The 12,981-nt window shown below is 39.3% G+C and overlaps 2 protein-coding genes across 2 annotated transcripts; one reads left to right on the forward strand and one right to left on the reverse strand.

Annotated features, from left to right (window-relative positions):
• The first annotated feature begins 3,623 nt into the window (after nucleotides 1-3,623).
• LOC128995655 (uncharacterized protein F54H12.2-like) lies at nucleotides 3,624-4,946 on the forward strand. The gene has a single exon (XM_054420672.1). The coding sequence runs from the start codon at nucleotides 3,624-3,626 to the stop codon at nucleotides 4,944-4,946; it is 1,323 nt and encodes a 440-aa protein (XP_054276647.1).
• Nucleotides 4,947-6,706: 1,760 nt separating this feature from the next.
• On the reverse strand, nucleotides 6,707-12,560 carry LOC128995656 (uncharacterized). The gene is made up of 3 exons (XM_054420673.1): nucleotides 12,395-12,560; nucleotides 10,346-10,671; nucleotides 6,707-9,784 (listed from the first exon to the last, which is right to left on the reverse strand). Exons 1-3 carry the CDS (start codon nucleotides 12,558-12,560, stop codon nucleotides 6,707-6,709), a joined length of 3,570 nt encoding a protein of 1,189 aa, XP_054276648.1.
• Between the last annotated feature and the right edge of the window lie 421 nt (nucleotides 12,561-12,981).

Raw genomic sequence — 12,981 nt, forward strand, 5'->3', positions numbered from 1 at the left:
GGAGGTGGAACTATTATCCCATTATTATTAAGTACTGTGTTGCAAGCAGTTGTACAATCAGCTTTAAATAACTAAAATTTGTATTAATCAGGTGACTCCTACGTCTACATACATATAAAGATTTGTCATTCTATTCTGAGACACCGTGCGTGAAGTTACACAGAGTTACACGACAATGGAGCATGCACAAAAAATGGTCATTGTTCCACAAGAGTTATTTGATCGTTTAAAATCGCCGGCTAATCAACAGTCACTTTCAACTGAACGTTCATACAAAAGTTTGGATGACGAAATGGAAGAGATAATGAATAATAAAAAACTCAATGATAGTGATAAATGGAAGTTGTACAGTCAAGTGTTACATCGTTTTTTAAACGTAGCGTCAAGTAATCGTGAACCAGTTAGTATCCCCATTGTGAACACCAAACTAGGTGATCAGATTAACGAGGCCGGTGAAAGAGACAGACAGTATGGGCAGCAAGAACCTAACAAGCGACCTACCCTGGACAAATAGAGGAAATTGTTGAAACATTTTCAAAGACTTATAAGGATAGCGCTCGAAACTTATTGCGCTTCATAACACGCGACGACAGTTTGATTAGCTGGAATGATAATTTTGAAGTGATTATACAGGGTAACAAAATACCAGGATCCAATTTAGTCGATGTGACACATGCAATCGTACGAGTTCGAGCGGCACATTCATTACCGCCAGGATGGAATGAAATGTTGAGCGCATTGAAACTGATGAATGTCCCTAAAGAATATATACATAACAAACAAGCGTTGGACTATTTAACGTTTGATGAGGCAACAGATGAATCAGTATATGACTCGGTAGAAGAAACAATGGATGAGCCTGATGATGGGGCAAGAGGGGGGGCAGCCGCGCTGTCAGTGACAGGGCGAAGGAGATATTTATTACCAGATCGTTTACAGTCTGCATATGTCAGGCGGGTGGGTCACGCTCCGTATCCACAAAGGCAGGTCGCTGATCACCGTGCAGTGAGAAGAGAGGTACTTCAAGATTCGATTGTGCAGTCACTCAACAATTGGGAACCGTACGAACCGTAAACAATGGAACAGTTGTATTATAATCCAAACGATCCTGCCTCGTATGGCGGCGTAGCTCCGTTAGTACGAGGAGCGAGGGAGAAAAATATTTCCAAACGTAAAATAGTTGATTGGTTACAAACACAAGACACTTATACTTTGCATAAACCAGTCCGTAAACGATTTAAACGCAATCCTTATATGGTGTTTCGACCATATGAACTATGGCAGGCGGATTTAAACGATATGCGAGGATTGAGCAAATACAATGATGGTTTTAACTACTTACTGTCAGTGATTGATGTGTTTAGTAAGCGTCTTTATGTTAGGCCGTTAAAGAAGAAGGAAGGTGCTGAGGTGGCTACCGCTTTTGAGAATATTTTCAAAGAAGCAAATAAAACACCAACGTGCTTACAAACCGACAAAGGGAGTGAATTCACAGGTAGAAAGACCGTACGATTGTTTAAAAAATATAAAATAAAATATGTAACCACACAAAATCCTGATATCAAAGGCGGCGTGATCGAAAGAGTTAATAAGACCTTGAAGACTCGTATGTGGCGATACTTGACTCATAAAAACACTTATCGTTACATCAATGTATTGGAAGAATTTGTGAATGCGTACAACAATAGTGTGCACAGGAGTTTGGGCAATAGACTACGCCCTGTAGACGTGGACGGTGGTGACAAACATGTCGTCTACAATGTATTAAAACATATGTTTAAAAAGATATCACGACGAGTGAAACCAAAACTAAAAGTAGGTGATACAGTTCGAATAGCCAGGGAGAAAGGGAGATTTAGCAAAGGCTACGAGACAAACTGGAGTAAAGAAGTGTTTTCGATACATCGAGTGAATGTGTTTACGCCACTACCTTTGTACACACTTACCGATCTCAATGGTGAAGAATTGAATGGACAGTTTTATGAAGAGGAAATACAAAAAGTCACATTACCCGACAATCACTTGTTTAAGATTGATAAAATAATAGAGACTAAAGGTCGAGGACACAGTAAGCGATACCTAGTGAAGTGGGAAGGTTACGGAGACGAGTTTAACTCTTGGGTAGCTGCGCACGATATACAGCATGTCTAGTAGTATCAGTCAATTTTTCATGACATTGCCCAGCAATAGTTCTATGAAATATTTCCCACAAAATACAGTGACCAGTTATACCACACACTTGTCCAAACACATCCAATTAGACGGCAAGTGGGAGTTGGCTTTGGTGGACATTCACTATCCTTGTTCATTTGTGGTGAATGGAAACAATGTTGATGACGAAACAATACGATTTCAGTATGATAGTTTACTAGCGAGATCGACGATCCGTGATACAGAACAGTTCGCTGTTAAAATTACAGGCGGATACTATAGGAATCTTGATGATCTATTGAATACAATAAACAAACATGAAGACATCCACGATTATATGGAATTTTCATACGACACGAGAATCAACAGAGTTAAACTCAGGATCATGAACGGAAACGTATCGAATGTGAGTCTGAGTGAGAAACTATCACAGCAGTTGGGTTTCGATTATGACGAGAAAAATATATTAAAACCCAATATTACCGAATTGATTGGTTCTAAAGCGCCAAACCTCGCATTGGGTATTCCAGCGCACATTTATGTGTATTGCGACTTGATAGAGCCACAATTTATCGGCGACACTACAGCGCCATTATTGAATATAGTCAACATCAATATAGATACGTACAAGTACGGTTCGTACAATTCAGTGTCATTCACAAGTCCGCACTATGTACCCGTTATGAAATCCACATTTGAAACAGTGGAAATCGACTTGAGGGATCACACAGGGAAAAAACTGCCATTCATGTTTGGAACGTCGTACGTGAAACTTCATTTTAGGAGAGTGCAGCAGCAACAGCAGCAATAATGATAATCAATCTGAATGATCCCTATTTGGCATACTACCGACGGCAACAATTACAACAGACTGGCGGTGCTATTGATCGAGTATTTCACGGTGCACCATATCAGCGAGGACATGGAATCGGTAGTTTTCTGGGCGGTATGATTCGCACTATCGCGCCACTGATCAAGTCCGGAGCAAAATCGGTGGGACAAGAAGCGTTAAGATCCAGTGTTGGATTCCTAACCGATCTGGCAGGTGGTAAAGTTACAGATCCAAAATCAGCCGCCAACTCACGACTTAGAGAGTTTACTGGATCGTTGAAACGTAAAGCTGACGAACAAATAGAACGTTTGATGTTTAATGGCGGCGGAGGCGGCGACATTGGCGCGAGGAAACGACGCGTAACGCGTAAGAATAACGCGAAACGCGCAATGCGTGGCCGTGGCAGAAAGCCTGTTACACCACAGTCGTTGGCTAAACTTCTTAGGGTGCGGACGTCTACATCAAGAAGAAGAAGAAGAGTTGGAGGAGTGAAACACAAGAGACTAGTAGGGAGGATACGACGACGAGGAGGAGTAGAGCCAAGGAAGAAGGTGACTTTGCCGAAGAAACGTACTCGTCGCAGTAAAAATTTGAAGTCTATTGATATTTTTAGTTAGTTAAAGAAGGAGGAGAAAAAAAAATGTCGTTCCTACATCAAAAATCATGTGAGTGTGTCAAAACCGAGCTGGATTTATTCTCCTTACCACCTACGCAGACGAGTATTGAAAGTGGCAAATGGGTCCAGTACAAACCAATATCCACATTGACCGATGATGCGCCAATAGAGTTTGTAGTTCCGGGTAATGGTGATGAATACACTGACCTTTCACAAACAATGATACAATTGACCGCGTCTATTGTTAAATCTAACGGAACTGCGGTCACTACTGACGAAGAGGCGAAAACAGTTGGGCCGGTCAATAACTGGTTACACTCACTATTCAGTCAAGTTGATATGTTTATGAATCAAAAACTTGTTACTCCCCAAAACAACACATACGCATATCGAGCGTATGTTGAAACGTTAATGAACTATGGATACGATGCTAGAAAATCACATCTAACATGCAGTCTTTGGTACACTGACGATGGAATTGACATGAACGATTGTGCGGAAGAAAATGAAGGACTCAAAGCGAGACGGGAACTAACTAATAAAAGCCGTGAGATTGATATGCTCGGACATTTGCATGTGGATATTTGCAATCAGAATAAGTTCATGCTAAATGGCGTAGAGTTGAGATTTAAATTTATTCGATCAAAAGATGCTTTCTCCATTATGGCCAGTGCTGGTGAATTCAAGGTACATATTGTCGATATTAGTCTCTGGATTCGAAGATGCAAAATAAGTCCCACCGCACTGTTGGCGCACAGTAAAACACTCCAGACTGGTACGGCAAAATATCCAATCACACGAGTGGAGCTGAAAACATTCACACTACCCTCTGGAATACGTAACAAGACTTTGGACAATATGTTTCTCGGCCAAGTGCCGAAACGCGTCATAGTGGGAATGGTTACGAACGCCGCATACAATGGAGATTTTAAAAAGAATCCCTACAACTTCGAACATTTTAAAACAAACTTCTTTTGTCTATATGTTGACGGAGAACAAGTTCCATCAAAACCGTTACAGCCCCACTTTGAAAAATCAAAGGATAAATATGTTATGGCATATCATTCGATGTTCTCCGGTTCTGGTGTACATTTTAGCGATGCCGGCACTGTTATCAGTAGGGAAGATTTTGGTCAAGGATACTGCCTGATGGCATTCGACCTAACACCAGATTTATCTGCAAGTGACACTACACATTGGAATCTGGTGCGTAACGGTAGTGTTCGAATGGAACTCGGATTCGACGACGCGCTTACCGAAACTGTCAACTGTTTGGTTTATGCCGAGTTTGACAATGTTATCGAGATTGATCGACAGCGCAATGTAATTGTGGACTTTGGCGGTTAATCGATCAGTCTTCAATAAACATTCGTTTGAGATGGACCGTTTACGCAGAGCATTCAAGAAATTGAATATATCATCACCCATCATTGTGGACATTCAATGTTTCAAGGACAATCAAAATGAATATACACTGAAGGAAGTTTGCGTCTTGGAAGCCGACACCGGCGTACTACTTATGCATCATATTGCTAAACCACCTTACGATCGATCAGAGTTATCAGATAAAAAACTGAGGGAAAGCTACTGGCTCACAAAACACTGCCACGGACTACGATGGGAGTTCGGTGATATTGCGTACTACGAACTTTTTAACAAATTGACTGATTGTATATCAAAAAGACCGACGGTTTATGTCAAGGGATTGGAAAAGAAAGAATATTTAAAGCGTCATCATGTGATGGACTTTGTTACTACCAATATAATCGATATCGGTGCAATTGGTTGCGAATCAATCACTTCAATCAATAATTTAATGTCAACAAACGTTTTACGATGTCGAAATCACAAGTCTACATACAGTCGATGTGCGCTCACCAACTGTGTCGCAATACGTGGTTGGTTGCATTTGACAACAAATTTGGACGAATGTCTGGATACCAGCGGAGATGCGAGATCCTACTACTGTTCTTGTTTTAGCACCTCTACCAGTACAACAAAAACAGCATCTACTGCTACTATTGGTTATGATACTGTAGAATGAACACGCTACAGATTGAAAAATATCTAGCCACACTTCCTGTGCGCAATGTTGGAGTCTACGCTGCTGACAGAATCCCACGACGCATCTCACCACACACTGCAATAATTGTAAACACTGATCCACACAATGAAGGTGGGACTCACTGGGTGGCTTTCTATTTGAATCGAGAGGGGATGCTTGAATATTTTGATAGTTACGGCCAACCGCCATACTTACCACTATATCAAACATTCCTGCGACACAACGCTCATCATTACCTGTACAATCCATACCGACTTCAAGGTGATACGTCTTCAGTCTGCGCCCACTACTGTTTGGTTTTCCTGTATTGCAGCACACACTTCAGTATGAAGATGATGGATTTTGTTCAACTCTTTGATGAACACACTACTGATCGTAATGATAGAATCGTCAAAAGACTCTTTACTCAAATGTATCACAAGACAAACTAATCACTGTACTGTTGTAAATTATATATATTTTTAAATATATATATTTTTTTTTATTACCAATAAACTTTTTCCTTTTGTCAAACAATATTTTCAGTTGTTATACTTTATTACCTGTGTTCATCATCATTATTATCATATTTTTAGTTTAAAGCGCATAGACTCTGATTATTTAAATGTGAAAACAAAATGATTTTTCCCTTTATTATTATTAAAATATTTCTGTTCAGAGTCTATGAATGCTGATCAAAGTCTAATATTATACTATGAATGATAGGAAAATAATTACAATCAGAATTTGTGAAATAAATATATCTGTTTATTAACTAAAATACTATTTACAAATATATGCATACTTTTGAGGAGTCAGTGACTAGAAATATTTACAAGTGACTTTGAAGTGGAAAAAATTAAAGAATTTATTTATCAAAACATCTTTGAATTGTATTCAAAATCTAATACTAATGAAGACTGTTCAATAAATAACTCTACCTAATATCACACTCATGCGGACCTTGGTCTACTAATCAATAATAATATATCAGTTATGATGGGGACAGAGGTTGTGGCGCAATTGGAGAGTATCGTATCCACTAAAGGGTCAGTGGCAGTAGTTAAGGTCCCTCAAGTATCTGTGGTACCCTTAATGGTGGTATTGCATAGTGTCCCCAAGGTAGCGTGTTGATACCATCTTCTGGCATTACGTATCGTTTGTCGTCAAACGGTGCCATTGAGCGCTTCTTCACCACAACAGTGTATAAAATGTGGTGACGGCTTTGAAAACGTTGATTGTCTGTACTTTTAGTAGTTTTATTGTACAGACAATTCAAATAATCTTCTATGGTGAGATCACGCTTCACTACTGCTCTATTTACCCCTTTTGCTCTCTTCACAGGCGGCGGTATACAGTTGGCACCATCTCCGTTGTCTCCTTCAGGCGCACACGTTAAGATGCTATACGTGAAACAATACAGCTTCGACATCAGACCAATGAACATTTTAATGGCCACACCGGCAGCTTCGTCCTTAAACTTCCCCAGAACTCTAGCGTTTCCTCCGTCGTAACAAATGTGGTTCCGGGGATAGTTACTGGTGTCAAAGTCGTCCAAATGTTCTAACATGTCGCGGTATACGTTCTTAGTACGTATTGAATAATGACAGCCATCGGTGTCCATGTAAATCATCGATATTCTATCGATTCCATACCTATCTACCATGTCATAGTGGAAACCATACATCCACCTCTTACTGTGGTCCAGAATGCACATCCCTGCGTAGACGGGTTTGCTCAGTACTACCCGCACTTTTGACATATTCAGTATGGCAAGGTTCTCATTTAACCAAATACGGTCATTGAAATTAGCTTTTGCTACATACTTTGTATATGTTTTGCGGGATGATGCAATCTTTAAATCTTGATGTTTGCGCACATTCTGAAGACTCATACCGTAGACAGCGTTTACCATAAGTTTAAACATTTCTACCTCAAATTTATTTGCAGCACGCTGTCTAAGTTCGGTATTCATAGTCACGTACGGTTTCAACCATGCCGACTGTTTAAAACGAATCACTCTGTGGATTCGAGTTACACGTAATCCATTCTCTATAGCTTGTTGTAGGTAGCGATAGTGAATTACATATTCCCTCTTATCCATCAGTGTGGCCATTAGTTTCTTCGATTTTCCTGCTCCACTATTGATAATTTCCTCCAACGAGTATGGGAGTTGATTAATCGGTGCTTTGCATATCTCGGGACAGAATGGTAAATCCCTGTGTCGATCGTGCAGTGCTGGATCTCTGGGGTATTCTAGATCTACTTCCAGCACATATCCATATTCACCATCTGTTGGAATTCTTCCAATGTCCAAGTCGTCACATTCCTGACGTGATAACCACTCAAACTCGGAGTGAGGGAGCAGTTCCGACATTGCCCAGCCATAAAGATTGTTTGCGTCATAATACATTATAAATGTATCGTCATCTCTTTCATCGCAATATTCACTTGATGCTGCTGCGTTCTGACCGTCTCGGTCATTGCCAATTGTTTCCATTCTGGTAAACTTATTGTTGGCAACAACGTGTCTAGTAACGCATTGGGTCAGTCCACCTCGAATACCCTTCTCAAAAAACAGATACATATCAATATCTTGTAGGGTATCAAGGATAACATCTGTCTTGAACATCATTACGTCCCAAGCATATGATGGTAGTGTTAAATAACGCGCTGGGTCCAATCCGTAATGTGTTAGACACATCTCTCGGAATCCCTCGAACACATCCGCTAATAGCAATACGTCAGTCGCCAAATAGATATCAGCATACTGTCCGAGGGTCGTACAGTCAAATTTCTCCCATACTCGCTGCGCATGCTCGTAATCCGCATCACTCACTCCTTCTCCAAATACACACTTTGGTGGAAGGACATCTTCTTTGAGTACCTCCATCGATGAAATGTACTCATACGGAAATACACCTTTCCTCCTAAGCAGATCAAACTGTTCTTGATTGGGGTAGCGTGACTTTGTAATTTTTAATTTATCGGCCGGCAGGATTGATGCTAATGTCCCTAATGCTTTTGACATTAACCTATAGGAATCAACAAATTGTAGTTTGAGACCACCTTGCCGACCTGCTCCCGGATATTTAAATCGTTTGGAGAATGTGATATACTTTTCCTCCGTATTTGCGAGTACATTTATATTTCCTTTATCAACGGATAGCTCTCTGATGATAAAGTGAGCATCGTAATTGGATAAATTGTGGAGATAAATGTTGATAGTGTCCTGTTCCTTGTGGCGGATATTACAGGAACGGTGTGCTGCTCCTCTGTAAGTATAGGGAGGAGAGTGTTCGTGATCTCTAACACGGGGGTCGAGTATTGTGAATTCTCGCTTGCATATGTAGCATACTGTTTGCTCGCGGAAAGAATCCTCTTCCACCTGTGTTAACCGTGGAGGGTCATTCGGCAGACGTTGCCCATACACTATATCGCCAATCTTCTGTACGTCATCCCGTATCGATTTGATAAAGTGCTGGGCGGCGTCTTCACCTCTGTACAGACGCAATTTGGAGAACGTCAAAGCTGTATGGTCATTGTCATCAGTGTCACCATCACTTACATTTCTATTATCATCTCGAATGTAATAGGCGTATGCATATGGTACATGGACATTTCTGGCATTGAGCATTTCACCAGGTCGGTGTCGACGTGCTCCTCTTGCTAATGCGGGATCCCATACTGGCGGTGGAACAGTTGGCGGAGGATCGATTGTTTGTTCAGGCTCAAGAGGTACGAGTGCGCATTCAAAGTCAGCGTATATGGTGAATCGACTTCGTTGAGTGCGTTCAAAATTTTTAAAATGTATTGTTTTGTCTTCCGCAAGATCAGTTCTTAACGGAGCATTGTTAAAACAATATCGCTGATGCTCCAAAAGACGTTCCTCTCCTCTAAGACCTAACTTCGTTGGCTGGTTATCGAAGTGTGCAAAACAGCGCTTACATATGTAAAGGCGATGTCCTCTTAGAGTCAGCTGGGATGAAACCAATCTCGTAAAGCTCTTGATCCAAACGTAGTGGGTGGTGACATCATTTGTTATAAGGAGTAGGTCAAAGTGATTGACCAACTCACGATCTGCGACACGAAGAGGGTAGACAATGTGTTTGTCCGGGTCCATGAAATGATTCTTTTTCTTCTTATCCAGACCATACACATTAACACTAACACCTGGATTATTGCGCTCAAACGTGCGGATTTGGTTAAGGCTTACAGGGAAAATTAAGTCATTAAAGTTTAAATTTGCTCTTTCTCTAATTTCTGCTGTGAACATGTTAGGTGTTAGTTGATGTTGATGATTATCAAAATATTTGGAAAGTATTGAATATTCAAAACAACGTTCATCCGCATCGTTTAGCACATTAACCGTTGCTTTTTTAATGGTGATATCATGCGGCAGTTGAATGAAAGAACTGCCTTTGAGCGGGCTATAGACATTTACACGGATTTGCATGTCCAAAACCCTGATAAAGCTCCAGCCAGATCCTTTCATTTCACATGTTTCCTTTTCTAGTAATACATTTTGAATAAACTCTTGCACTAATTCGTCAATGTGAGACGATTGAAAAAAAGGTACATTTTTAGTTTTGAAAGCTCGCCTGCATGTATCACCATGAACATTTACAAATTCACATTCTACAAATATATTACACTTAATGGCATGAGTGTGATTTAATATAGTCCGCATGAGTGTGATTACCTTATCTCGAATGTCATTGAGGAACTCCAGCAGTGATACGGTGTTTTCGGCAGGCTCGGATAAACAATAGGTTTTAAGCCGACCTTTGAACGCCGTCTCAATTTCCTCGAACCCTTGTGGAGCCAAATTGTCAGGAATCTCGACCTGGTCATTAGTATCATCCTCGTCACTAGTCGACTGAGGTGATGACAGGTTGATGGATGGTGAGGCGGGTGAGGGCTGATTGAGTGCTGTCTCAGATCTATGAATTCTGCAGCTGAAGCGGGCATGTGTTCGTAAGATATTCTTCCTGGAGAATGTTTTCCCGCAACCGTCACATGTGTAGCCTATATCAAACAAACCAACAAAAAATTAATCCTAACAATTCGGTGTGAGTAGTTCGTAAACATAAACAAGATCATAGAAGTTTATATCAATTTATTTAATTGCATATAGTATTTTTACGTTATATAGTTGTTGTTATTTCAGCGATTGGATGTCTATTGTTTGTAATAAAATTATTTTCGTAAATTATAAAATATCTATTTTTGGTATTGTTTTGACGATTAAACCCAATTAACCACAACCGAGTATGACTCGGCCCCGCTGACGTTTCTAGTAAGCAGAAAAGAACAAGTACACTAAAACCTAATGAAAAAAATATTTTTACTTTAAACAAAAGAGTGTAATGATAAGGAATATACTATATACTATATACTATATTGTTTTGTTATTGTTCAAGGAAAGTGACAAAAGATAAATATATATTTCATATTTTTACTGTGAAATAGTAAAACGTATTGGTTTTGAAATAAAATGAAATATGATATATTGATTTGTTATAGTATGCCTACAAGGAAAGTGACAAAAGATAAATATATATTTCATATTTTTACTGTGAAATAATTGGTATTGAAATAAAATGAATGAATAAAGCATATAATTACTACTAGTATTTTAACAATAGAGTTCAAAGATAATTCAATACTCTATTGCTATCATACTAAAGGTTATGTATCGAATTATATTTAATTAAAACGATTGTACAGTTTATTGGTGATTATATTATTTAAAACGTACCTATAAGGTGAGGTACAGTGGGTTGTGCTATCATCGGACAGTCTGGGGCAGTCGATGGTCCTGGTCTTGGAATGTAGTCTGGGGCAGTCGATGGTCCAGGTCTTGGGATGAAGTCGGGAGCGCTGGATGATGGTACAAGCCGATTACTTGTGGTAGTAATAGCAATGTTCTGTCTAAATGCGGGGTTCTCCGGTTGTTGTGGCTGTTAGCGATGTGTGCTTAGCATGTGACGTTTTAAGTCATCGTTGCGCCTAAATGTTGTCCCGCAGGTAGAGCAGGCTTCAGTTGTACCACCATGAGTGACTCTAGTATGTCGCATCAAATTGTCCTTCCGCGTAAATGCCTTGTCGCAGAGGGCACAAGTGAAACTACGCCGTACGGTGTTATTATTCATGATCTGAAAACATAAATAAATACTTTTAATATACATACTAAAAACCTTTGATGCAATATTTTAATGTTTTTCTCAACCAAGAGAAATATTTTTAATTTCATACATTTTAGTTAATTGATCTTATTAGTTTTCTACGTTCACTATTTGCTACGATCAGAGCACTTCTGTTTAGTCAATTTCTTTTTGTAATATTGTTGATTTATAGTACTATTACAACTATTTATATTAATTAAAATCTAAACTTATTAATCCAAGTATGATATTAAGTTCACGATAGATTGGATTTATTTTCGTAATATTGTTACTTTATAGTATTACTACCATTATATATATATATATATATATATATATATATATATATATATATATATAAATTAAATCCAAACTTTTTAATCCAAGTGTGATATTAAGTTATATATTTATCTCTTTTTCTTCCTAGTAAATTTAATTACCTGGAGTAATTCTAGTCACTTCTTTTTTACATTTGTTTAAATATGAAATACATAACAATAAATATATAGTACTGTATACATAATGATATGTACTTACATTTTATGATTGAGAGGTTAATCCAAAATCTCGATGCTGCTATGCACCTATCGACTGTAGAAGTGGGTTGGTGATTAGTCCGTCCGCACTACACGAGTAATGGAAGCAGAATGATGTTTTAATATAGGGCTGGGATTTGTTATTTGGAAGGAAGGGGATGAGAGGGGGGTTGATGGGGATGAGGGGGAGGGGATGAGAGCGGAGATCTCTCATCTTGGCGTCATTTCTCGTCCTACACTCCAGCAAACATCACGATGTCCTTTGGAAGTGATATTAATGATGAACAGTTAATCGATGCTTCTATTTCGGCGGAGGCTGAAGACAATGTCATCAATGATATTGGTGAGATGACTCTAATCGAAGCCTGCATCGAGGTTGAAGTACGATGGGAACAATCCTTAATGAAGACAATGAGTATATCACAGTTGATGTCTGCGATGACTGATGTGGCCTTTGAATGGGAATTACGGACATATTGCGACACTCACACGCAGGACACGGTAAGGATAGCGTTGCAGCGATATGTAAACCTGGACGCGGAGATAAGAAGCCGAGGACTCCAATAGCTTTAGTATTAGTAGGATTAAGTTAGATATAATATATTAAATGCTTGACTTCCTGGTTCCTCAATAAT

This window comes from Macrosteles quadrilineatus, unplaced genomic scaffold (assembly GCF_028750875.1).
Source record: "Macrosteles quadrilineatus isolate MER2022 unplaced genomic scaffold, UCM_ALF_1.0 Scaffold_5__1_contigs__length_97177068, whole genome shotgun sequence".
Lineage (NCBI taxonomy): Eukaryota > Metazoa > Arthropoda > Insecta > Hemiptera > Cicadellidae > Macrosteles > Macrosteles quadrilineatus.